A 27,335-nucleotide genomic window follows, 5' to 3' on the forward strand; every position below is an offset into this window, starting at 1 on the left:
CCGCGGTATCCAGTTTTCATCCGGGGTTAAAACGCGGATCGAGCGTCGTTATGCGCCGGCGGTTAGGTGTGTATACACGTATATATATATATACATATATATATACATATATATATATATAAAATATACGGTACGGCATAGAAGGTGGAAAGGAACGGAGATCGCAGCGTGGTACCTGTGCGGCAACCTGGTAATGAGGCGGCCCCCGACCAAGAGGAGTTGATATCCCTCGTCCCGCGGTCGTTGAGGATGCCGATGGTGGCCGTAGCTGCGGTTATGGTGGTTGGTCGTGCAGTCGACGGACTGCGAGAAGAAGAACAGATACTACGGCCGACCGCGAATCACGAACGAACGAACGAAGAGCTCGTTTCACCGCGTAAAGACCAAACCGCGCTATACTATATAGGAGCGAGTCAGGTGTGTTTCCCCTAGCTTCGGTTATCGGGCTCTACGAGGATTACGCTTCGATTCGTCGGGGATATCTCTCGGATCTGAGATACATCGATTATTCACCTACGGTTGTTGGTGAATCATTTCCCGTATTTCTCATCGTTTGTGAGAAGGGACGCTTTCGTATCCTCTTTATCTGTACCGCGCTCTCTCCCCCTCTCCCTCCTCCTCCTCCTCCGGTATCGGTTATGATTTCTCTGCACCTCGTAAACATATCTCCAAAGTTCAAAGAACGTACACCGTGGGTATCCGCGAGGTTCTTATACGAACGTTGTTCGGTTGGTACAACCGAGCTGAAAGTGGATAAACAAGGCCTACCAAGGCCGGTGGTGAGATAAAAGGAAAGGGGGGGCCCCGGAGGGGCGGGACGTGAGGCGCTGATTTTCCCGAAACTAGTATAAGGATAATACGTGGCCCCGGTCGTCCGGCCGCCACTATAATCACTAATGATGACTGACTGAATTAAATTATCTATAATCGTCTCCCCGACGATCGTTCGGATCGCTCGGAAATCCTTTCGGATCGCCGAGATCGTGTGTATCCTCCACACTGCCGCGCCGCAGTATAGCCGAACGGAGCCGGAGAGGGCGTGACCTCGTGTGTGTTACCACCGAGGGCTACCAACCGTACCACCAGTGGGTCTCATTTATCGCCCTCACTCCGATTCGAGAATCAAAGAAAAAAAAAAATTAAGATCTTTCGTCGCGAGAGAAAAACCGTGGATCGCGTCGTCACCTTTTCTTTTCTTTTCTTTTTTTTTGCACCCTTCTCGCGGCCCTCCCGGGCCCTACGCACCTCGCCGCATGAGTTTCCTCTCCGCAACGAAAACCCCCGTACATCGCGTTGGCCCGAGGGAGTTCCGCGATTCGCGGCGGTGCGGCATTGCGGCGGGTCCGAATGCGATATACCTATATGTAAGTATGTATACCTACCACTCGACGTTGTGTTTGATGCACGGCCGAGATACAGCGCGCGTGGTCGTTCCTTGCGGAACGAGCGAAGCCCGAACGGGGCCGGCTGTACGCTGGAATATCGCGCTCTTATTTTATAGGATATATAAAATTCTTCACTTTGTTAACACGCGGAACGTAGCCGCGGTGCATGAGAAACTGGGAGGTGGGTGGGGGGGGGGGGGGGGGGGGGGGAGAGCGAGGCGTTCGGCAAACATCATTAAAATTTTCGCTTTCGCGAAGGCAACGTGTGCGTATGTATAGCGGCGACGAGGTTGCCGGTAGTCGTCGACGACGTTGTCCTACGCGATTCGTACACCTACAGAGGAGCGGCACCGCCACCTCCGGCTGGATGGGGGGGGGGGGTAGGGGGTGGTGGTGGTGGTGGTAGGTGGTGGTTGGCGTAATATAGGCCGGGGTTGCAAAATGTTCCGACCGCACGGTGTTCCTCCATGGTAGTTATTTCACAGATTTAGTGGGCACACAAAGGCGGCGCGTGCTGATAATGCTGCTTGAAACACCCCCGCGAACCCCCTACGTCGCCCTACCCCGTAAAACCATCCCTTATACCGAGGCGCCACTTCTCTCGCGAAATCCTATCTCACTTTATTTTTCCTCGTTGGTTGTTGTTTTGCTTTTTTTTTCTTTTTCAGTTATATATTTTGGTTTTTTTTTTCGGTTATTTAATTTTTTTTATCTTTTTGTTCGTACCCGCGACCCCTCTCGACGAAAATTAGTTCACCGACCCTCGCTTTACTTTAATTTTGTCCCCCACACCTTTTTCTTCTCGGTCGTATAGAGAGAGTACGTTATTTTTTAATGGGATGAAATTTATTTTATAATCATGTATATTATAGCTGTACTCGATTCATGATTAAATACGCCGAGACGCTTCAACGTCGAGAGACGCACTTCTTCGTATTCTTGTCGTATTCGTAAGGAGCAACAGCACCAGATGCGCGCGGAAGGTAATCGAAAGACCGAGCGCGGAATGACAACAGGCTATATATTCGAGTAATTCGGAGACAGTTTTACGACGCGGAGGTTCGATCGGAGGGACATTAACAGTCGTTGAAAGAAATCTGCCTACCCCAACGTCGTATCCGTTGAGGAGGGTGTCGCTACCCTACAAATGTATCGGCTGTATATCGGTAGTATAGGATAGAGGATACTCGAATACGTTTCCGGTGATTCAATTGGAAGTCATTAACCCATTACCCTAAAATATATCCAGTCTTAATTCCGTTTCAATAGCTTGAACCCCGCGCGCGTTCATCTTTAATTGTCTTATTATGTTAGCTCCGCGCGCGCTTCCCTGTTGCTACGATGCAGACGCGGGTGAATTATCGTCGGGTTGAATCACCGGGTACTCAATTCAGGGTTTTCTTCGATCGGAGTTCGATCGATATGACATCGAATATGAATAATTTTTTAAATATCCGTGGATTGTTCGGATTTTAATTTTTTTTTTACCGACGAGTGACACGAGGAGTCCGAAGAACGAAGAGAGGTTCAGGCGATCCCTGAGAACTTCACCGATACAAATATACAAGCAACGTCTCGCAATCGTGCAGTATCGACAAAATTAGAGGTCTATAACCGTCTTATACGATCGCTCGCTACCTGCAACTACTTATACCTTCGCGGATATTCCACGTGCATCTATGTATATGATAACCGGGTACGAATGTAGCAAGTGGCTATATAATTCGATCGGAGGTTAAACGCGCCCTTTCGGTCAAATAGCAATCGATACTAGTTATACACACCTCTGTGTCTACTACACATACGTAGAGGATTTCTCGAGGGAACCGCATCGTCAGGTTCCCGTATCGCTCGGTACGAAATCGCGTCCCGCATCTCGCATCAGGTGGTCGGTCGGTTGGCCGTTCGTTCGTTCGTTCTACGGTGCGTTCGTTCGTTCGTTCGTTCGGACGGTCGGTGGTCGGTTTGTTCCTGGGCCGATTGGAGCGTCGGAGAAAGGGTCAAAAGTGGTGGGGGTGGTTCGGTGTGGAGAGAAGTTTTTTTTGGGGAGCGGGGGGCGAAGAGAAAGAGGGATAAAGAGGGAAACGAGGAAAAGAGAGAAGCGAACGGGAGCGGCGGGAAGGGGAAAGAGAGGAGGGGAGTCGGTGATGGACGCACTCCGCTCCGCTCCCATCCCACCTTTCGCTCTGCCTTCGGGTCTTGCCCGGTACACCCCCCCCCCCCTTCCTATCCCTCCTGCCCGTGCAACGTCCCCCCCGTACGGGGTTTACCTTTCCTTGTCTTTTCCGTCGGACGACTGACCGCCCAATAACTCCGACGCCGCTAAATGGCATTCAGATTAAAAGATCCGATCGGATATATGTATGCCAATTCGTTCCTTAACAGGTGCAACAGGGGCACCACCCCTCCCTCCCTGTATACCTTTGTATCTATACTAACCGGTGACCTAATACTAATCGATGTTCGATCGTAACTCTTCAATACGTTCTTCCCGCGGCAACGTAAATTCTCACGGAACTCCGTGAATAGTTTATGAAGTAAAAATTACAATATAGATATATATATACATAATTCTGTTGCAGTAGGTATAAGGCATCTACTCGCGTACGGAGTGTGAATAAAAAAACGCACAGATCGGATGATTTTCCGTGAGATAAAAGAAAACCGATGGAATGAGAAAAAATAAAAGCACCTTCACCCGCGCCATTTATAATATACGTATGATGCGTGAGTTATTGTAATTTTCAATTGAATTATATGTTAGTCTTTAACGATATATAGAGGTGCGTTGTATAAGATATGGAAGTTGAATGGCCAGAGAGGAGAGTGCGGTGTGCGCCAAGTGTGCGAGCGTACGTACGCACGTGTTTTGTGCGACGTGTGCGTATATATGTATAATATCTATCAACGATCGCCGGTATAATATAATATACCCTAGGTATATATATATATATATATCAAAGAGAGTATAGCGAGTGAATACAAATAGGTATACGTATGTATATGTACGGCAAGTCGGAGTCGTCTTTCGTATCTGTGCATCTAAATGAGACAGAAAGCGCCCATTAGGGAAGGTGTTACGAGGAGATAGTACGCTAGCGACAAAACGTTAAATATACAATGTGTACGCATCTATATTTATACATAAATATATATAAAAGCGATGCGTCTACATTCGTATAACCCATACCGTGTACAATTCAAATTTTAATAACCGCGGGACGACGTGCGAATCGCTCCGTAACGTCAACGGGACTAAAAATTGGCGAATCAACGAACGCGTTACGAGAGTCGAGGAAAATCGTAACTAAGAAAATTTCTCGACTCCGTACCGCCCGCGATATCCGCGCCTCCGATTCGTTCCTCGGCCATCGATGTGCTGCCGCTGCTGCAACTTGCGAAATTTACCTCGCGCTAAAAATAACCCCCTCCGACCACTCCGTTGCTTAGAAATATCATATTCGCGCTGCCCATTCATACCGCCGTATACCGGAGCGTGGATATGGTTTTCTCAAAAACTATACAAACGCCCGTACGGCTCGCCTCGGTTCGACGACGCGCTCCGGTCCCCGGCAAGACTTGTGGCGTAGTGCGTCGTATGCTTATACTATACGGTATGCGCCCAACTCTCCTGACCCATAAAACATATAGAAACAAGTTCCTATGCCGGCAACTTTTTCTTTTTTTTTTTTGTTTTCTCCCCACCTCCCCCCCAGTCTCCTTCTTCCTCGTCTCATAGAATATCGCTCTTTTTTTTTCTTCGAGCGGCGAAACTCGGGGATTAAAATTACTCCACATTGTGCGACCGTCGCCCACCGCTTTACGCGCGTATAAACGATCTCGAAACACTCGACGATACGAAAATCGCGATACTCGTCGGCTTTACCCCGGATCAAAAACATGATAAAATAACGAGCGAACGTTGTATACATCATGTTAAGTGAAAAGATAATTAATAATCGCGCTCAGCGTGTATATATCGCATATCGTCGCATTCATTTTAAACACACACTTTACACGTACGCTGGATGTACGTACGTTACGGTATAATAATTTATATCAATCGTTGTACGTCGCGTGCGCGAAGAAATCTTCACCCGTATCAAGAGGAAGGTAGGTACTCGATATTTCGCGCCTATTTTTCTCCCCCTGCACCTTACACATCGCGATCATCGACCGTTTTGCATAATTGACAGATAAAATAAGTTCGAAAACCGCGCGTGTTCTTTTCGGTTTACATATAATAATCGGACGCTTACAACGCACCTGTCACTACACATACGCACGGTAATGATGAATTAATTTTTTAATCTCCTTTTTTTTTTTTTTTTTTCTCTTTTTAAGATGTACAATAAAAAAATTAATATACATCGTGTACGAAAAAAATTATCGGTTGCGCACCTCGCGCACGTCCGGTACCCGTACTTCTGGAGCTCATGGGCAGCGTGGTATTATATCTGGTACACGTATTAACGGAGTACGCCGTCTTATTATATATCTACCTGTATAAGTAAAGAGGTATTATATGTATATATGATACGCGTTGCACTCGCTGCCGCTGCCGCCGCATCTACTTATAATGTGTAATAATATCGCTCACATATCGTGTTCTTGTAAGAGCGAACGGTTCCTACTCGCGAATTACGGTGATGTGACTTGAATAATTTGTCCCAGGGTCGTGTATACGCGAATATAAGTAGGAAGAAATTTTGCAAAGAGCGTAGCGACCGTGGAAAACGGGGTTAATGTACGTGAAAATTTTAAGGATGAATATAAAAATGGAGATGAGAGAAAAAAAAGAAAAAGAAAAATTAGCGTTAAGAACAGAGTAAGGGAGAACCGGATCAAGATCCCGACCTCGAGAGTTTGATCCCAAGAATTAATACGTATGGTACACTATAGCTACGTTGAGCTCGATAGTCTCTTGCCTGCACAGCCTATGCGCTGTGTTGGTTTCATCTCTCCCTTTTCCCTCATTCCTTCCGATTCACCTTTTCTTCTCCTTTTATTTTTTTCATCTCGATTCGACGGGACGGGAAGAGATCGTCTTATACGTTTCTCGAATGTTTGTTAATACGTACAATCGGTTGTACCGCATCGCGTACAAAGTGAATCGTAGAAGCGAAAGAAGCGAGGTAAAGAACTCGAATAAAAAAGTGAAGATTTACCCTCCGGTTTTATTTTTTTTCTTTTCGTTGTTCGATCGTGTTTTATTTCGTTCCGAGGCGAGTCAACGTCCCTTAGATATAAAAGAGAGAAACAAGATCAGCTGGGGTCTATTAGCATACGATTGGCACCGTCCGTCTTATTAATGTTACATCGAAACCCAACGCTCTTTGTTTTACCGTATGTAGTATAACTTCTCCTCTGTCTCATCCGCGGGGCAGCGAGGGTATCTTTATGTCCATGTTCCCCGGGGCTGCGCACGCGCCAACTCGCCAATTTCAATACACCTTCTTCAATCGGGATTTTCGTTCCAATGACGTTGTAACGGTCATGCGGAAAACATCGACCGCAGGTATTTCCTATCGAAAATTTTATCGTCGCGAACATGCGTACCCCGGTTCTACGTACACGTTACACGCGATACATACACGTACTTCGCCGCATCATTTTTATATTCTCTTATCCTGTTTCTTGTTCCATTTTTTGTTTTTTTTTCTTCTTCTACATTTACGTAAGCGCGCCTATTATGTACCTATACGCGTACTCGTATTTACTACGTGTTTCTTACTTTTGCCGATATATCGTGTAATTTCCTCGAGGACGTATAAAGTTGAAAAAAAAAACAAAAAAAAAACAACTAATAAACAGGAAAAATAATCGAATGAAAAAGGAGCGGGGTGCGCGTGTCAAGTAATTACCGATCTCCGGTATTCTCGTATCGCATGGCGCGATAGTAGATATACTTGACGGATGAAATATTGCAGATTGGTTCTGGATATCGTTTTTTCAAATTTTTGTTGCGAGACGAACCGGCGAAGAATTAGCGCCTTGACGACGTCGCTTACCTATATATACATATATGTACGCCGCGCGTACGTACGACAGGATATATGTAATACATACGTATACACGTATTTGTATATATATATATATTGATAATATATCCTCGAGGAGAGTGAATCTGGATGACCGCGTACCGGCTACAGTGTGCGCGCCCGGATAAAAGCTGGAAGAATTACGAGTATATCGGGATGCCGAACAATCGCCGCGGGGCTACTCATCACTATTCAATAATACCTCTCCGAGAACCATGCATGCACGACGCGGCTTCATATGTATTTTTTACTCTTCATCCGGAGTTACTCCGCCGCTTTTTGATCCCGTCTGTACCTACGTCTGCTTTTGGTTTCGTTATACCTGTGCCTCCCTGTATCGGTTGAAAAAATCGCCCGTCCGTCGGATCGTAATATAATCTATAACGCATTGTACGCGCCAAGTTGACCTGCGGTGCAGGCACGCGGTCCCCCATTCGATATACACGCGAATTAGATAATCGATCGGATCGAACAACTTTCTCGCGATTGAACAGGATTCGGAAAATTTTTCACGTCGCATGGCATGTACGAATGTTACACGATTTATCAAACTCGAGCGCAGGCTTCGCTCGACGAGGGGAATGTACGTGATGAGGATTTAGTTACCTGAGGAAAAATTCGCCGCACCTGAGATGTGAGTAAATTTTCAAAATCATCGCTAATGAAAACTCGTGAGTGTAACGAACGGTTCATTTATTCGATAAAGACTTTTCTACAAACACGCGCATCCGTATTTATTCGATATTTCAGAAGTTTACAAACGTGGGGGTGAATTTTACCCCGTACGCGCGTCGAACGGGACATCTTTTTGCATAAAATACATTCTTACTAAATAACAATGATTTACTACGCTTCGAGATGAGCGATGGCGTCGCGCACCTCGTAGAATCGAGTCGAAAAAGATGGCTATCGGGATCTACACCGTTTCTCGTGCGTTGTGCGGTGTGCACATGGCTCGAAGTTATACGAAGAATCCGGGATGCTGAGGCGGCCTTTTTTTCTCTCTCTCTCTCTCAACATTCGAATTATACCGTCGCCTCGTCTCGTCCCTAATTTCGTTTCACGGGGGTTGTTGCCGCGCTCATATTATGTCACGACATGCACGGGTATATACGTATACGCGTTACAGTATATAATTCAACCGAGGCGGTTATATTCCCCGCGGTGTAATTCGTCCTGTCGCGTATCCGGTGTCTACAGGTAAAGCCGTCTTTACGGTTATTAGAAATTTTTTTCTATCGATAATTTTTTTTCTTTTCCCTTTTTTTTTTTGTTTTTTTTTCCAACTCTAACGAGAAAGCGATCACGATCGTCGACATTTACAGAAAACAACCCGTACACCGTTCACCGCTGTGTGTATATAAAAACATCACGAGATAAAAAGAAATTCAATACTGGTATATTTCTGATTTACGATTGAGCCCAATCTGAGTCCAGGACCTTCGGCGCGGTTGCAGCTATAAAATTCATTGCCTCTAATTAGCGTTCGCATTAAGTTCAAACGCCCGATGTTTGTATATAAGGACGACTCGTTATAGCTGTACGACGGTGATGAGAAACGTGAAATATATATATCTTCTTCTTCTTCTTCTTCTTCATGTTCAATAGATAATGATATACCCACGCGAATAACTTTTTCATACCGTATAAATAAAATTTGTCGAAATACGAAAATACAGGCACGAGTTTCAAAAAAAAAAAAAACCCGTGCGACATAAAAATCCGTAGATTCCCGGTATTCCATACGGTCGTCCGACTGATATATTAGATATAAAACTAACGGCTTTAAGGTAGTGCGAAGGAAGCTATACCGATTTCACAATTCCTAACGGATGCGCGGGCACGTTGTTATAACAGTTCTAAATTCAAGCCCGCAAGTTTGTCACCTCCGTTATACAGAAGTAGTGTATGGTAAATGGATACCCGTTTGTACATAAGGTATACATATATATATGTATATGTATGTATACGTATTATGTGTATAATATATGTATTATACATAAGTACTACACGTACGGGATCTATACGGAAAACATACGAGCGTTTCTAACGAAGTGTGTTGACTCTCGAAGGTGTATACGTTTTCACGTGTGCCGCGCGGACGCGACGACCAACCGAGTTAGCGGCGGCACCGGCAGCTAGATTTTCTCTAGGAGCTGCTCGCTCCCCATGGTACTCTCTCTCTTTCCCCACGGTGTATACGAAGGGACCGTGGCCGTAAATTTGAGAGACCAACCAACTTGAGCGGGACGTGTTAATGCTATGCAAGGATAGCGCATAGCCTTATTCACGACGGATGCACACACCCAGTACTCTTTGGCGCGTTGGTTGAAGAAAATCTCTCGGATTTGGTTACGGCGTTCCTAGACCGTAGGCCGACGATCTATATCGGAAGCGAGCTGCACTCGATAAAATTTATCTCGATTCCCGTACTTCGGGTCGACGAATAAAAATCAATCGAACGAACGAACGAACCGTATCCGAATTTTCGTCGCGCCTCGATCATCCCCTCTCGTAGATCTACCGAACGGAAAAATTCGAATGAAACGAAAAAAAAAAAAAAAAATCCACTTTCCTCGGCGGACGGCGCGCTAAGGAGTTTCCGGAGCGATCGAAGGGTGCGAAGAGACTGAAGAGCTCGCCAGCCGACCATCTCCTCACGGAGACCTATGACGAGTCTTGGTGTATAATTTCCTCCAAAAAAAAAAAAAGAAAAAAGGTAAAAATGTCTAACTGTAACTGCTCCGGACTTCTATTGTAGGAGCGTACGGAAGACGCGGGTAGTTTTATGACTTTTCCACGGTAGAAAAAAAATAAAACGGAAAAAAGTAACGGTCCTTCAGCACGCGGTATAGTTGTAAACGGTTTATTATAGGCCGGACACGGGATTGAGGTTCGGAGCTTCGGCTTAACTGAGATGCGTCGTTCCCGCTGCACCTTGACACGTTATTACTTTAGGGTCAAATAGTCTCTCGGACACGCGGACCGAGCGAGAAAAACCGACACGAACGTGACTACGGAAACGAAACGGACTTATATTAAGGGATACTTTATTGCACCAACGGCGACGAACGGTATTGCGGTGCAGGTAATTCGGAAAAACAGAATTTTCAATGGTTAAAAATCGGTGTTATTCCCACACTGGCCTCTAGGCGAAAAGAAAAAAAATAAATAAATGAATAAATAAATTCAAAGAGCAAGTGAATATTGAAATAAAATTTGTGGCGGTTTGTTAGCATTTGGTGTTACAATGAAGGATCGTAAAGCAGCAAATGAGATACGTTTAAAGCCTACCTTATAATTATAAATATGAATTCAAAGTACGGCCATTAATACTTAGTTGTGCACGCAGATATTTCATCATTCATCATTGCTTGTTTTTTATTTTTCTTTTCTTCGTTTTTTGTTTCTCTAACGTACGTGTGTACGCGTTTATTCGAAAGAAGAGAAAGAACAACCGAGAAGGATTGAAGAGAAATTTTTTTTTCTGTATAAAAGCGAACGAGCTTGCGTTATTCGTTTAATGAATGGGTACGAATGAAAAAAAAACAAAAAAATATATGAAACCGGAAGTTACAATAAGATTTCAAGGTACAATAACCCGCGGCATCTTATCGTACGTGTACGCATATATGTATATACTTATAATACGAATAGCCCCAAAAAAAAAAAAAAAAAAAAACAAGAATAACGTACTTATAGAGCGATAAAATATTTCTCGTTATAATTAATTACATACATATATATACCCATGTTGAATTATCGCGGAATCTTATATGCTCAGCTACCACGGCGACGGTGATTAATTTCTGTACCTGTTGATGACGAGTGAAGAAGGAAATTTTTCGAACGTGATTGAACACACCGACGAGCAGGTTGCGTATAAGTTTTTTCGATTTCGCGACGTTACGTGTTTAATCATTTCAGAATTTAGCGTTATAGCGGTGTCCCGTGTACATCAAAAATACGAGGAACGAAGTGGTACAATAACTGGTCCGTAGTATAGCTCCGGATGTCAACCTAATAGCCCTCAACGCGTTAATAAATACCACACAACGTCGGACGTAGGGAACAATTCGTCATAATTTTTGTCCAACGGCGTACACACGGCAGTTTGATCGAGTGCGTCGTTTAAGTCGGCACGTTCGCTCGGTTGAACGTTGCACACCGCCACCACCGTCAGCACCGGCACCGCGACGCCGGGAATTATACGATCCCGCCATGATCCTGACCGTGCCCTACGTACCCCCGAGTCCGCGCCAAAGCGGCTCTGATACGTACGCAGCCTTTCACCGAGGTCCTGCCAAGGTCAAAAGGGTCATTCGTCGCGTCATTATATCAAGGTATATCTACCCCCCCTCCGCCTCCTTCCACCTCCTTCCACGATTTCTCCGCCGCATACAGTTCGGCTTCTATACGGTACGGCCGACTCGAATCCCCCGATCGTGATTATTGAGATCCTTGATTGGGGGATCGGCGATGTTTGAAAATAGGTGGCGTTCAACGACTATTGATGTTCGAAATTGTATAAAGTTGACGGTAAACAACAAGGTGCTTGCGGAGTGACCTTGTCGTACGATGACGAGAACGCGGGCTATTCGTTGGTTGGTGAAGCTTTGTAATACAGAAACTTTTCGATACGGTATCGGTCTAGTCATTCGATCTGCACGGACGGGCGAACGTTCGGGTCGTTTGTCTTTTTTATATTCACATCGCGAACTTTGGCAACACTGTTTATACATTTTCGATTCGCGTGCCCACCCATCTAACGTCCAGTCGAGGATATAACTTAACTTTTGTTTTTTATTTTCCACCATCTATAATCGCCCCATGACTTCGGTTCTTTTACCTCTCACTTTTCTACCAGCGCATATTGTATCACGTTGGACTTAAAATTCCGTTGTCCGCATGCGAACGTGTATTCCTGTGTATAGTCTTTAAAAATCGTTCATTCAACGAATATCCTGCACGATATTTATTCGCACACGTCCTTCCTCTAATTTCTATATTATTTCAAATCCGGGAGGAAAAAAAAAACACTTCACCGAGGCGAATACGAAAGATGTCCAATAATTCTCAACGACGTACGGTGAATCATCTTTTAATTTCTCGCTTGCACGTGTACCTTGAGATTCTCGTGATGCGATGATATTGTTGACGAGCATTTCGTACGTACCGGCGAAGTACATACATAGAGGCCAGCGCTTACGTACTTTACGGCGTTGCACATCGTACGATGTGCCCCCAATTGTTCTACCGCTTCCTGAATACGTTGAAAATATATTCAAATTAAATATTATGCCATCTGCTCTTACCGATCTCCTCTATAAATCATCCAACATTTTACTGCCCGATTCTTTTTATATCCCTGTAATACCGAGTTTCTTCGTTCATTATTCTATTTTTACATCTTCCTTGTATATTATATATATGTATTTTTTAATGCTTCTATTCCTCTCCTCTCCTTTTTTTTTTTTTTTTTATTCTAACCGTGGGCTCTCGAATCGTGCGCATAATTTTACAGCCGCGCATAGCGGTAACGTCGAACTTGCCGGTCAGCTTGTGTTACGAGCCGGTCGACTACCACGGTGGTTATAAGTTCAAGTCCAAAGACGCGACCTTTTAACGGTAGTGGGCATTTTTAAAAGATAGATAATTGCGCCGAACGGTTGGTTGGGCAACGTCGCTAAGCGTTCGTTTCGTAGTCAGGTTTTAAACATCCAGGGTGGCAGGTGCTAGACGTAATGGCCGCCCATCGAGGGCAGGCAAAACCTTGCGTTGGGTATATACGGTATATCCGACGCTACCGCTGGAGGAACAGAAGCAGAAGCGGCAACGGCAGCAGGTTTGCCGCTCACAGCTGATAATAAAGAAGAAGATACAGGACACGCGTAAGTTATGAACATCCGAATCTATTAGCCGATGCAGTAGCTGCTGCCGTTAAATGTTCTTTTATCGAATTTATATAATTTTTTTCTCCTCTCTTAACGTTTTTTCCTTTCCTTTTTTTTTTTTCTCGTCTCCTCAGACTTGTTTTAATTATAAATTTGGTTGAATGTTAATTAAATTCAATGGCAATAACCTTCCTCCGTGTAGCTCTATAGGTATACCAGAAAACGACGTTTGAATTATCACCGAACCTGTTTCCGTCCTTCTATTCGTTACACGTTGTTATAATGCACCTCAAAATTCTGAAAATTTTTCTTCTGACATTTTTTCTTCACTTCTGTTCAGAAAAAGCGAGTACAAAAAAATAACTTACAAGACACCGATATTTAGTTCTATCCCATATATCGTGTATTAGCTGATTGCGTTTAAAGAAGAAAAAAAAAACAAAAAAAAAAAAAAAAACCGATGAAATATGTTCACGCGCGCTGATGGTCGCGATGAAATGCTTCCTTTTTTTCTCATATCTTTACATAAATATTACGTCCACCTATTGCGACTCGGGCAATCAATTACTTTACCTGCGTCAACCGTAACTGCTGTCATGTAGAATGTCTGGCCTAACGTCTCCTATGCGCTGAGTCTTGTGATAAAATAAAAAAAACCAAAAAAACAAAATAGAATAAATAAATAAATATATTTCAATGAAATAAATAACGTCGAATGAAACAAAACCAAAGAATCTAAAGTATCGGAATGTAACGCGCTTTGATATACATGGAGATTGACAAAACCGAAGTTATGTAATTTCGCACATGTGTACGTGTACGATGATCACCTTAACCCTCGACTTCGCCATTCTTTGGTATTTTTAGAAAAATTTGTAATTAATTTTTTTTCTGTTTCGTTTCTTCTATTTTATTGACGATCAATTTATTTTACGAAAATTTCCGTCCGCGCAGCAGAATAATACCGCGAGTTCGCCACACACACGCGATCATCTGCACCATCGCAGCCGCATGAAGACGTTCAAATATCTATCGATACGGGTATATAGGTATGGAGAGAGAGAATCATACGGGTGTATCGTATCTGTAAAGTCGATAAATTTTCGGAATCGGGATATCTCGCGTCACTTAATTATTACCTCAACGGCGATATGAAGAAAAAAAAAGAAAGAAATAAATAAATGAATAACTTATTGTACACCGGCAGTACGGCTGTTTCACAGGACACCTACTTCAGCCAATAAATATTTCCTTTGTACGGATACGAAAGTGTGAGATACAACAAAGTCAGATATACGACCGTCAGTCGTGAATATTATGTCATCGAATCGACTCCGCGCACCTGAATATATTATCTACCGTCCGATAACTCAAAATTCGAAACGAAAAAAAAAGAAAAAAAAAAACGATCGTTCGTCAAAACCGCATCGTGCTAAAAACACCGCGATATAATCGACAACTCCGTAAGTCAGGCTAAACAAGAAAAAAAAAAAACCTGACAAAACCGAATAATTGCGCGAGTTGACGAAATTTTTTCGTCAAAAAACTTTGAATATTTGACAAAAAAATAAACAAAACCCTGATGTAATGATAAAGCACGATTTTTTTTCCTCGTCATTTGCTCCGGCTCGCCATGGACGTGCATGGGAGTGGCCGAGTTGCGGTCGGCCATCCATCGCCGTAGGAAACGCGATGTCCGTTCGAATATGGGGCGAATAATAAATATTTCGGTGGTAAGAATTTCGCCCGGTTATACGGTGACGTGGAGAGTGACGGAAGAGGAAGCGCGAAAAAGAGGAGACCGCGAGTCGTCGTGCGGGACGATTGGTCGCGTGTACGCGTATACGTCAAACTCCATCGGGACTGTACAAAACGTTGCACAGGCGCGATCAGCTGGACTTTCTACACGTACAGGTAGGAAACTTACACATCCGAAGAAAAAAAAAAAAAGGAAAACACGGGCCGGTCGCTAGCCGGGTCGAACGCCCCGTCCCGACCATCACCCACCCCGTTATACCTTTTATGTATAGAGGTAGCTTCGGGATCAGAGGCGGTGGTCAAAGGCCGAAGATCGACGTGCACGCCCTTGCACCGAATCGGACACCGCCTGGTGACGCGGTGAAACCTAAAAAAAGATCCTCGACGTTCACTTGATTTCAGAGAACAATCCCCTAGCGTCCGGTGGCGCTGACCGATGAAAATAATTGACGAGGATTTTGAACCGGGCCATCACGTGATCTGTATCAGCGTTCCGATAATCGTGTATTGTTTCTGTTCCAGACAACGGATTTCGGAATCCGCGATTAGGATGAAAACCGCTGATGGTAGAGGAATCTTTCTTACGTTCCTTTCTTTTTTTCTTTTCTTTTTTTCTCCGTTACTTCCGTTCCGAGTCTTCGATAACTACTCGACCGACCCGTTCGAAGGCAGGTCTGGTTCGGTCGTGTCGGATCGGGAGTTTCTAGCTCCGGACGAGGACTGATTTCTTTGAGAATAGACCGCCGACGTGCATACCGGAGCAAAACCGATCGTGAGTATAATTAATTAAGTAGGATAAATTGGGTAGATTTTATCTTCCGATATCTGGATACGGCTCTGACGATGCGAAGGTCGTTTCTTAAGAACGTTTAATAATTTACCACCATTACAAAGTCCAGCTGCTGCTACCGCCGCCGCCGCCGCCGCTGCTGCAACCAGGCTTTCTGCCCTCTAAGTACTTTAATGGCAATAAATTTCCTTAAAGCATCAAGGTGCACGTCGGCATAGCGTACAGGTTACATACAGGTATACGGCATAGGTGTATATACCTACGTGTACAGTATATGTATAGGTATGAACATTGAAGGCGCTCGCGCGACCTGTACGAGCAGATAAGGCGAAGAATACCGAGGAGGCGAAAAAGGGAAAATGAGAAAGGTAGGTAGACCGAGTTCCATTCTTTAATCATCGTGCCGCAGAGACCGTAGTTCCTGTGTCTACCGACCTAACGTTTACCAACGGATTTCAATTAGACGAACGTAGGGAATGCAAAAGCAAACGGACAGTCAACTCGTGGAGGCAAAAAAAGTCACGCCGCGAACCACGCGAGCCCTTGACGAAAGTTGACGATAAAAACGAGGCGAACGAAACTTGGAGACATTTCTTCGCGGAATTCGTATTTAACTTTGCGAAACAAACAAGTGTGCGGTGTGCGCTATGTACGCGCAGATCGTATGCATCGATATATGTAATACTTTGCACACTTGTTTTATATATATATATATATAAATACTTTTTGTCTATACACCGTATAGAATCTGGAGCCGCATAACGCAACCGCGGAAGGATTTCACCTCGATAAGCCGCTGAGAGTATTAAGTCCGGACGTATACGTATGCGTACGGTCACACGGAGTAACCGATATCCCGTACGTGTGGTACAGGTAGTGCGGTTTACACGTACGTACGGTACGTATTTATACCTACGGAGCTACCACCTACGGGGTAAAGAGAGCTGCATTACCGAAGGGCCTCCCGCGCGGGTACGGTCGAGTAAAAGTGGTATGAGTAAACGTCGGGGGTGTTGGTTGAAGAGTGCCGGGTACGAGTATCGTGGGTTGAGTAGGTGGGGTAGGTAGCAACGAGAGTGGGAAATGGTTGAGGGGTTGAAACGAGGCAAGCTGCGATTTCGCCGTCGTAAACGTCAGCGTTATACGGTTACAGCGCTGTTCGTTGCTGGTTTATATTGAACGAGGAGACTCCCAGAGGTATACCCGCGGCATAACACCTCCCTGCGTTCTCTCTCTCTCTCTCTCTCCCTCTCTCTCTCTCTCGCTCTCTCTTACCCCCTTTCGCTCTCTTTCTCGCACTCGTGCACCCCCTCGACAAAACTACGTGTGACTCTCGTCGCGGGCATACGTACAAGTGTAACACATACGTACGATGTATATAATATACACACGAATTATTCGTACACACCTGCGAAGTTCAGTGATGTCCAACCGTCGTTTCGATATAGTTCTTTTTTTTCTCTTCTCGTCAAACCGAAAGGCCAACGTATACAGTCGACCCGCAACGTGGGTCATGGATGATGATACGGACCATCCGTATCGTCGATCGCGAGTGACAATTTTTTTCTTATTTTCGTGTAACATTTTTTCTTGTTTTTAATTACGTGAAGACATAAAAGGGTTCCGTACAGACGTGCGTAACACTTGATATCGATCTGTCGAATGTTTGAAATTTTTGGCACATTTTTATTTCACATTCGTCATCGGTTGTTTCATAGCTATAACTGGTTGGACATCACTGGGCAAACTTATAATACATTACGAAGTCAGCTACCAGGCTCACGGTGTGTAACGTGGTGTGTGCTACCTCCGATTCTTCTGTATCGCGCTGTACCTACATAATAGCTGACCGCAGAGTTGCGTGAGTAGAAGAGAACGAAAGAGGGGCGCGCGAGAGGGAAGGGAATTGAAAAGAGAGGGAGGGATCGCGGAGCAACCGCGTGGCATTTGCGCGGGAAAGCACAAACCATCGTACGTACGTACCGTACCTATACGCGACCAAGACGCTAAGCGCTCGCTAACGTTTGTTGGCTCGCGTTTTCCGTCATTCTTTTTCCCTCCACGAAATCGACGAATTTTTTCGTCGCTCTGATTTTCGTTGGTTGTCACAAAAACAAGAAAATAGAAAATAGAAAATGGAAAAAAATTGAAAAAATTCCCGGGAAACAACGGTACAAACGGTAGATAAAATTTATTATTTTCCCTTCCGTCACCGAATAACGGAGCAAACTTTTCGATATACACGTGAAATTTTCTATACGGATTGCGAAACACTGACACGGATTGATTTATACGGTTTTATAAAATTGTACAGCGAAGCGATTTAACGCGGTGTACATCATGGACATACCTTTTTTCTCTCTTTTTTTTTTTTTTCTTTTCATTCAACGTTTTTATGGAGCAAAAGAGATGCAGAAAAAAATAGAATGAGGTATACTCAATGAGGTACACTTTTATCTGATTACTACCTTCGGTAATGATTTGCTGAAAATGTTGTTTCTATACGAAAAAAATTGCCCCGAGCGATCTTTACGTTCAAATATACAACTGACGATATATCCACAGAGTGTAAATGTGTGCAACCCGCTGCGTAAATAATAAGATATTATATACCATCGTTTACACGTATACATATATATATATATATCGCGAGTATGAGATTTAACGATAGTTTATCAAGGCCCCCGTTCTTAATGTACTTTTAAAAAGGTAAGCTCTCGCGTTAGGTATACTCGACTCGAAACTCTGACGTGTATATAATGTAACGAGCTACGAAATTCTGGGGGCGAGTTGAAGAGGCCGTCGGGGTAACCCAGGGAGGACGGTGGTTCGCCGGTAACGTTACGGAGGGCTCAGATAGCGGCGCCCCATACTACGATCTCACGCCCTCTAATTACCCCGCAGTAGATGTAGCGACCGAAGGAGAAGAGAAGAGAAGAGAAGAGAGCCGGCACCCTCCACATCTGAGGGGTACCATAAATACAACTCGCATCTGCGAAGGTTCGGTGAAAGTGATCCGGTGCTGTAATACCACCCGGAGAAAGCGGACGTATAGGTATAACGCGTATATAGGTACGTATATGTACGCGTATTTATCCTACCTACGTTACGCTATAGGTAACTACGTGTACGTGGAGATATCCGTACGGCCGTATTTCATTACGGTTGTACGTAAGGTATATATGAAGGTAGGAGGGTAGAGGCGAGCGATTTTGGCACATAATGGGAATATAGGTGTATTCGCATATAACAACCCATGCAGGCATGGTGGGGTATGGGGCCTTATACTCCGGGGCAGCAGCTCTTCCATCAAAAGCGCCGTATGAACGATCTATTTGGAAACGTCTCAATATACCCATCCTCCGTAATAGTATAGCTACACCCATGTAACGTGTATCTTCATGGCAATATACAATCCATAACACCACGCGACGTATTATACCTGAACGGAGAGTAGGTCGGCAGTAGGTAGGTACGTACTACACCTACCGACGCGTATAATGGGCGTACTTTATGTTCCCAATGTTGCAGGGACCTTCGAATAAATCGGATGTTTCGGGGAGTCGACGAGATGGGCGTGCGCCCCTATTTTTTTCCTTCATCTTTTTTTCTTCCTTTCAATTCGCACATTCGTTTTATTTACAATTCGATGAAGAATCTATACTCGAAGATTGAATCGGCAACGGTACTCTTTGGTCCATCGCATATACTTTGTTTTTTTCGCGCAGAAACTAAAAGCCATACCAATGCCCGAGAGCGTACGAGCGCGCATGTATACGAAGGTGGTTGGAAAGAGAATGAAAAAATTCCGAGGACCGAAACCGGACCGCAAAGGTGAGGGTGAGGTTGAACGTGGGAGGATGAGGATGAGGAGGAGGAGGAGGGGGGGATGCCGCGGAGGAAAGGGAAGGAAACAATTCAGTGCGCTTCGCCGCGCGGTTCGGGAAGAAGAGAGACAAGTAGACGGCGGATAGCACCGGTCGAAAAAAGTGAGATCAACTCTTTTCGTTCTATCGGCGTTTGTATGGGTGTGCGCATCTTGACTCCAACACCGGCGTGTAACGGCAGTGATTACATCTACGAGGAGAAGAGAGACGGCTAGAGGAAGAGAGGAGGATACCGAATCTCCGGTATATGTAAAGCCAACGTATGTATAACCATCTTTGGAAGAGTATTCTCCGCATCGTGGTGTGTACGTGCACGCTGCCGCGTGCGCGACGGAGACGAAAGTACAAACAGCTGACTGCCGGAATTTCGGGTTCCGGAGGGGTGAGTTACGGGAGAAAGGCACTTGAACGGTTCAACCCCAATTGGATTGCCTCCCTTCACCCCTAGCTTTGTGTCTGCCGGCACATTAAACGGAGGTATATATATGTATACACGTCGTCGTTTATATATACCGTAATAACATTTATATATCTGTGTAACTTCGTAATGTACCTAGACTGCAATTTTACACGCACTTGCCTCCGAGGGTCGTTTGTCAACAGTGTTTTTTTTTTTAGTTTTTTTTTTTTAGTTTTTTTTTTTTTTTTTTTTTTTCTCTCGACGAATATCGGCGTTGGAAAATTATGTTATATTATTACAATCTCTGACGTCGGGTGTGTGTAGTAAAAGCGAGAGAAGTAGGTATGTAACTATTTCGTCTGCGAAATAGCTGGTGGCCGTTCGGTTGTAGCGAAGGACAAATTTACGATCAATTTATCTTCACCATTCGCACCCACGCCTAGTCTAGACCGCGCGCCGTCCGGGGCGATAGCTGGATTGTTTTTATTACGATTCAAAGTGGTATTTCGGTCAAACGTTAACAAACTCACCTCGATACCCGCGTTCTTGCTTATACACGTACGTATCTCACCTATCGTCTTCTCCCCGGTACATTCGTCCGCGCGTTACTTTGTCCGAACGCAATCGGATATACTTTTCCCGGATAGATTACACACGAAGTTACCAACCTTCGACGACGCGAGCACACGCGCACCTTCGACACGGATATTTACCTAATTTATATTCAACCTCGTGTTCTGGCCCCTGCCGTAGACCGCGAGACCCGTACCAATTCGACTTACTATGGCGAGGCGGGACTGACCCGACGCGATCCACGTGCTCTCGAGAAAATCCGATCGCGTAGCTTTCGCCTCGTCTCTCGCACCGCGCGGATGAAATTCATTTTACACCCCTATTATCGCTACGCGGGCCGGTTCGCTAAACCGGTTGGCGAAATGCGAATGCTAATACGATATCGTTTCTGAGGTAACTCACCTGCTATGGCCATCCAAGGGTAGAAAGTGTGATTTGCGGCGGGTTGCTGGTGTAGTTGAGTGGCGACCGGCTGACTGGCCGCGGAATTTAAGCTGCAGGTGTTCCACGAAGAGGCTAACGATCTCGACGAGCCGTTGTTACCCGGACTGGACGCCGGATCGCCTCCCACGAGACTTCCGTAGCTTCCCACCCTGGTGCCTTCCGGTGTACACGCCGATGGCCTTACCACCGCGTTGCTCTGTCCGTTAGCCGCCGAGGTAGCCGATTGCCAAACGTCCTTGACCGCGGCGGCGGCCATCACCGCCGCGTATCCGTTCTGGTGAGCCGACTGATCTTGTTGTTTGCAGTCCTTGGCGGTCGAAGACGAGTAAGAGGATGTCGTGTGTTCCGGGGTGGACGAGTAAATCTTGCACGCTGTAGCGACGCTAGCGTCGTACGGCGAGTCCTGCGGAGGTCGCGTATTCGTACCACCGCCCGGATGGATGCCGAGCGAGGAAGACGTGTGATGGTGGTGTTGGGTCGAGGCGTAAGGTGACATTCCTAGGCCGAGTGGAAAACTGCGATAAGCGGCAGCCGCTGTCGCCGGATCGTGATGTTGAGCACCGGCACCGCTCTGGTGATGGTGACTCCCGTAGAAGCCACCGGCGGTCTGCTCGAAGTACGAGTTCATTATTCCTAGTATTTTGGATCACTTGCACTGCACAACCTCACTTTGAAAATAAACAAACGGAATCCCCCCCCCTTTCCCGGGTCCGATGGCGATGGTCTACGGTCACCGATCAACGGCTGACGAGACGAGACGAGACGAGAACGTTGGCACTCTGACGGTATTCACGTGACGTGTGCGTATCACCGTCCTTTCCGAATCTTCCTGTTACTCTTCACAGCTACGTATTTTCACGGTCCATGTATCACGACAGGTGTGCGTCGCTTTTTATTGCCCGCCTCTGACGTGCGAGGGTCAGGCTTCACGATAAGCCCCGTAACTTCGAGGAGAGAAAAAAACCGTTCAAGATGCAATAAAAGTCATCCAGTGTTGGCACGCGGCAGGAATGACGGTCGTTTGATAATTGTCGGGGATCGGGTGACGGCCACACCGTTGACGTCGTTGGAAGTTAGAAGTCGACTCCCGGGTTGTTTCTATAGTTGTTGTAGTCGTCGACGGTCGTACGAAACGTAATTTCGATGGGATCTCATCGCAACTAGTAGGTATACGACGACCGGTGTATTTTACGATATCCCGATTCGTGTCGGTGGATGGATCGACGACGGTGTAACTTGTAGGTATACGCAAAACTGTTACGACACGGTTACAACGACGGGGTAAAGGTGGTGGTGTGGTGGTGACGGTGTCGGTGTCGGTGGTGTCGGTGGTGGTGGTGGGTGGCTGGTATTTAACCAGTCGTTGTTGGGCGGTTGAGTGGTCGTTGGTAGTCGGTCGACGGAGTGATGATCGTTAAATCGTTACGACGCAATAAAACCCGGCAATAAGGCGAGGAGAAGCAGCAGCGGCACAAGCACCGGCAGCTAAGCTATAAAAGCCTGCGGTGCCTCGTTTTGTCGTCTTAAGCTTTTGACTCGGTTAACCCGCGCGACGAGCTGCGCCTGGCACGCGACCTTCGTCAAACGGTGCTATTCCCCAGCTCGTCGCCCAAGTAAATGCTTGCGATTATAGTACACCCGATTCTTCAAATTTAACCGAAGCGGACCTCGACATTCGTCCGACCATATTATTTACTTGGTTTGTCCTCTTTTCCCTCCGGATATACTCTTCTTCGACAACGTGCTCCAGTAAGCACGCCGAACTTTTCGCCGAGCCGAGCAGAGGGGTTGCAGTCGCGGTATAATTTCGTCGGGTCGTTTTAGACAATTGACGATATTCTGTAACCGATTGTCTTCCGATATTATTACTGTGAAATGTTGAACGTCAACGTTGATCGTGTTGACGTACGTACGTCTATCTGTGCTCAATCAATGCGTTTTTATATACCAATGTACGATACACGCGCATAATACATCTGTGAAAAAGGTGAAGGGTGGCAGCGATAAAACGTATCTATCGGTCTCAGTTAGTTAGTACGTGATTAACGGTGGTACGAAACTGCACTGGCACTCGTTCGAACGATACTGAACGTGGTGAATCGTTTACGCGGACTCAGGCGCGACTGGCGCGGCGCTTGTCCCTCCGTCTCGTACCGCGTCGTTCCGTTTCTGTCCCCTATACGTGATACGGTCGACGACGACGGCGACGTTGTCGGCGGTAGAAAAAACGGCGACGGCAGCAACGACGTCGGTGGCGGTTAACGTCGACGGGTTTTGATAATGAGAACGTGCTATATGTATACGATACGACGACGTCGATGTCAACGACGAGGGGCTTGCGACTGTTCGTTTTTCAGGCGTATGTGGTACGCGAAAATAATACACCCTTACACTGCGAAGGGGAGATCGTAACTTGGCCACGGTATGCCGGTGCGGTGGTCCACGGCACACTGCTTTTCTCGCGCCCGGTGTACCGCCGCGCCACTCTGTACGACCGCGCGCCGTTCTCTCTCTCTTCGTCGCTCTCCGTCGCTCTTCGTCTCTCTCTCTCTCCACCGTTTCTCTTCGTCTCTTCCTCTCCGGGTGGCCCCTCTCGCTCGCACGCGTGCCGTACCCCTCTCCTTGCGATAACCGGGCCCGTCCCTCGCGCTCCCTCTCTTTCGCTCTGCCTCCTTTCGACCCTCCGCGATATTTCTCTCCCTTCGACTCGTGCGAGGACCGAGAGTAGCTTTCCCCGGCGCCCCCTGTCGGACGCCCCGCTAACTCGCAGACGTGCCGCCGGGATTAAATTCGTACCCGTGCCCAGCATCCCGCCGTTCGTGTCGCTCGGTCTTCTCGTGCTGGTCCGGATGACGCCGTGCCGTCGACGACGCCTCGGTATGGGTGAGGAGAGAGAGAGAGAGAGAGAGAGAGAGCGCGCGGTCGGGACGGAACGTGCCAGCGAGAGAGAGAGAGAGAGAGAGAGATGGAGGAAGGTGCTCGAAGTAACCCCCGGGGGGTCGAAGGGGGGGGAGGGGGGAGGACTGCTTAAGGACCAATCGGAATTGAATTCGTCACGAGTTCTCTGCGCCGCTACATTGGAAGGTTACTACGCGCGGGGAAAGTAGTTCCCTCTCGTCGACGAACGACGCCAATAGGCCAGCAAGGACCGCCCCATCTCCCCCCACCCTGGCTAGAGCGCCGACAAAGCCACCCTGGAGGGAGAGACGATGCCTCACACGCGGAGTTTCAAGTGCCCAGCACGCGTGGAGGGCCGGTGCGACTCCCGCCACCTATGAAAAGCTCCGAGCACTAAACCCTCACATACCCATTTCGGACTTCAAACGACCAACATCAAGCTCTCCCCTCATTGCGAATTATGCTATCGCGTCGCGAAATTTCACGCTAACGTATTATAACGTGAAAAAAAACGAAATTTATTTCAACGTCTTAGAACCCACGACAACTTCCAGATTACAGATGCATCGGCTTTTTCGTATTTGTAGTTTGAAAATGAAAAAAAAAAAAAGCTCGCAATTCCACAGACAGAAGCACGATTTTGAGCGCCGTTCGTATCTGTTTCGTTTCACGCGCGTATACATTTTATTGAGAATGAAAAGAAATGCCCAATTAATTAACGGTTACGAATGAAACGCGGTTGAATGGAAGGTAATCGCGTCCGCGAGATAACCGGTCTCGGTGTCCGCGGTTGCAACGGGAACGGAATCGGCGTCAGCGTCAGCGGTAGTAGGATCGGTAACCACCGGAATCCGGCAATATGATCATCAACCGTACAAACGTATGGTAATAATATTATCGTAAAAGCTTTTACGAGCGGTTTATGCTTTACGGGCCAATTAGACGACCGTACAATTAAAATGTCGTTAAAGTGAGTGAGTTCTTCGCGCGTTTGCTGCCGCCGATGCAGGTTTCCCTACAGTAAATATATACCACGCGAACCGACACCCTCCGTACCACCACCGTGTAAATGTGCGTATACACACTATCTGTAACACACCAATACACATTGCACGTGTAAGCACAGTCGACGTGGCTGTGTAATAAGCGAGCACATGTATAACGACGAACGTGCGTTTATACAGAGAAATCGCACACACAGCCAGGGGTTACCCCACACACTACAGCGTACCGGGCGTTGGTATCGGTCGAGTGTTTATTGGGATGTAAATGTCGTTGGATTATCGCCCCCGCGGTTCGCACCTCGTAAATTATTCCATAACGATCCGAGTAATGCCTATCATAAGCCTCCCGTGCCGCTCGCGCCGCTGCCCATTTGCTCCTCGCTAACCCCCCCCTCCCCCTCCCCTCCTCCTCCTATTTTACTCCCTCACCTTCAAACTCTCCGCATCGCGAATGTGTATGGTGCAGAAACTGCAGGGTTGCGCGCCTCTAGCCCCGAACCCCGGGAAATGGAAATTTGGGAATTTTTATTTAAAATAAAAAGAAAAAAAAAAAAAAAACATCGAAAGGGATAAAACAAACGCGTCGGAAGAGTGTATGCTATATGATAGGCGAATGTTCAATTCATTAGTCATTCGAATGGCGTCATCGAGTTCGGAAGGGTGCGAAATTCCGGTTGACGCAGGTATACGGGGAGTCGGTGTATATATGTATATACCAGGGTATAATCTCGTGTGAAAATCTGTGATGGGCGTTTGACATTGAGAGAGGCTAATCAAGAGATCCTCCGTAGGTACGGGTACGTTATACGAGGACGGCATGACGGCGTAGTGAAGTGAAGTGGAGTGGAGAGGGCTGCGGTCGGGACTCTTACACGTTGCTCCGACAGGTGGTAGCGGCCCGTTCGCTTGACAATCATGACGGTAGTAAACTTGGGTTTTATGACCACTTGAACAGAATCGTAAAAGTCAGGCAGCGCCGGGGCCTTTAAGCTTATACCACGGAGCTGACTAGTCGACGAGGAGGACCGGGGCGCGTGTCGTGCGCTTTCGTGGGGGCGTGTGCGAGCCCCTCTCGCCGTGTATACCGAAGGTGGCGGCGGTGGTAGGGTGGGGGGCGGCTTTGCTTGGTACTCAAAATGGGCCTCATGCCCCTTTTAAATACCCATCAAAGATAACCTGCTGCCTTGTAACGCTCGCTATACAACGTTTTATACCTATTATACCTACACCTCCGTCCTACTCCCGCGCGCGTACGGTATACTACCCCCCTCCCCCCCCCTCAATCGTGGCGATGTATAAAAGGGCTATTTTATGCCCGACTCATTCTTACGAGGCCACTCACCGAACTCGTTAACCACACCGTTTATATACATGAATATATTTTTTTACTTTGCTTCACTGTGAGGCTGCGGCACGTGTATATATGGGGGAAAAATTCGAGTGAAATTAAGTTAGGCAGCTCCGTAAAATAATTGACGACGAAAAAAGCTGCGGTTGATCAAGAATTTTGACCGGTAGGTATCGCTGTGATATCTATGGAAATTCGTTTGGATTGGAAGATCATATAGAAGTAGGAAACTTGTCGCAGGCTCTGAATAATTAAGCTGGATATAGTTGACATTTCTACCACACTGATATTGATCGGTTGGAATTTTTCTGGAGAAAAAAAAAAATCAAAAAAAAAACAAAAAAAACGTCTTCTCGACTCTATCTAACTCTGTGGAACACACCGGCGCGGTGGTATATAGAAATATTCAAAAACACGAATAACATCTAAAAGTTTTATCTATTCGAAAAATCAAATGAGTAAATATTTATACAGGTATTTATGTACACGTATACATATGTACCTACAGATTTTTACATTTTCTGTCGTATACGTATGCGTACGTACAAGCTAAATGTAAAAAAAAGTTTCTACATAAGACCGTGCGAATTTTGAATCACGTTATTTATGGCTAACAAAGTGAAGATTCAAAACCCCGTGATACGATATCATTTTTGACAAATTAACATACGAGATATTACGTACACCCGTCTCGTCGGAAAAAAATTTCTTGCATTCGTAATCCGTGACATATTTCACGTATCATGAAAAATAAAAATCATCGATTATTATAAACGGACGAGGAAAACGTGGGTGTGGGGTGAGTCGCGGTGAGAAAAAAAAAATGTAAAAACCGGAATATTATGTAAGACATTTAACTCATTGTAACGTCGTATGTACATCAAGCTAATTGAATGACTATTCAATTGTTAGT

The 27,335-nt window shown here is 46.0% G+C and overlaps 1 protein-coding gene across 2 annotated transcripts in view; it reads right to left on the bottom strand.

Annotated features, from left to right (window-relative positions):
- Positions 1–24,051, bottom strand: part of LOC105692442 (homeotic protein ultrabithorax) — a 112,366-nt gene extending 88,315 nt beyond the window's left edge. Inside the window, exon 1 of one of the 2 annotated variants that reach the window (XM_048657321.1) lies at positions 21,131–24,051. In XM_048657321.1, coding sequence (XP_048513278.1) covers positions 21,131–21,800 — 670 coding nt within the window. In that variant the 5' untranslated portion in view covers positions 21,801–24,051. The remainder of the gene's footprint in view (positions 1–21,130) is intronic. The other variant, XM_012411659.2, reaches the window with a different exon arrangement.
- Between the last annotated feature and the right edge of the window lie 3,284 nt (positions 24,052–27,335).

Source organism: Athalia rosae, chromosome 6 (assembly GCF_917208135.1).
Source record: "Athalia rosae chromosome 6, iyAthRosa1.1, whole genome shotgun sequence".
NCBI lineage: Eukaryota > Metazoa > Arthropoda > Insecta > Hymenoptera > Athaliidae > Athalia > Athalia rosae.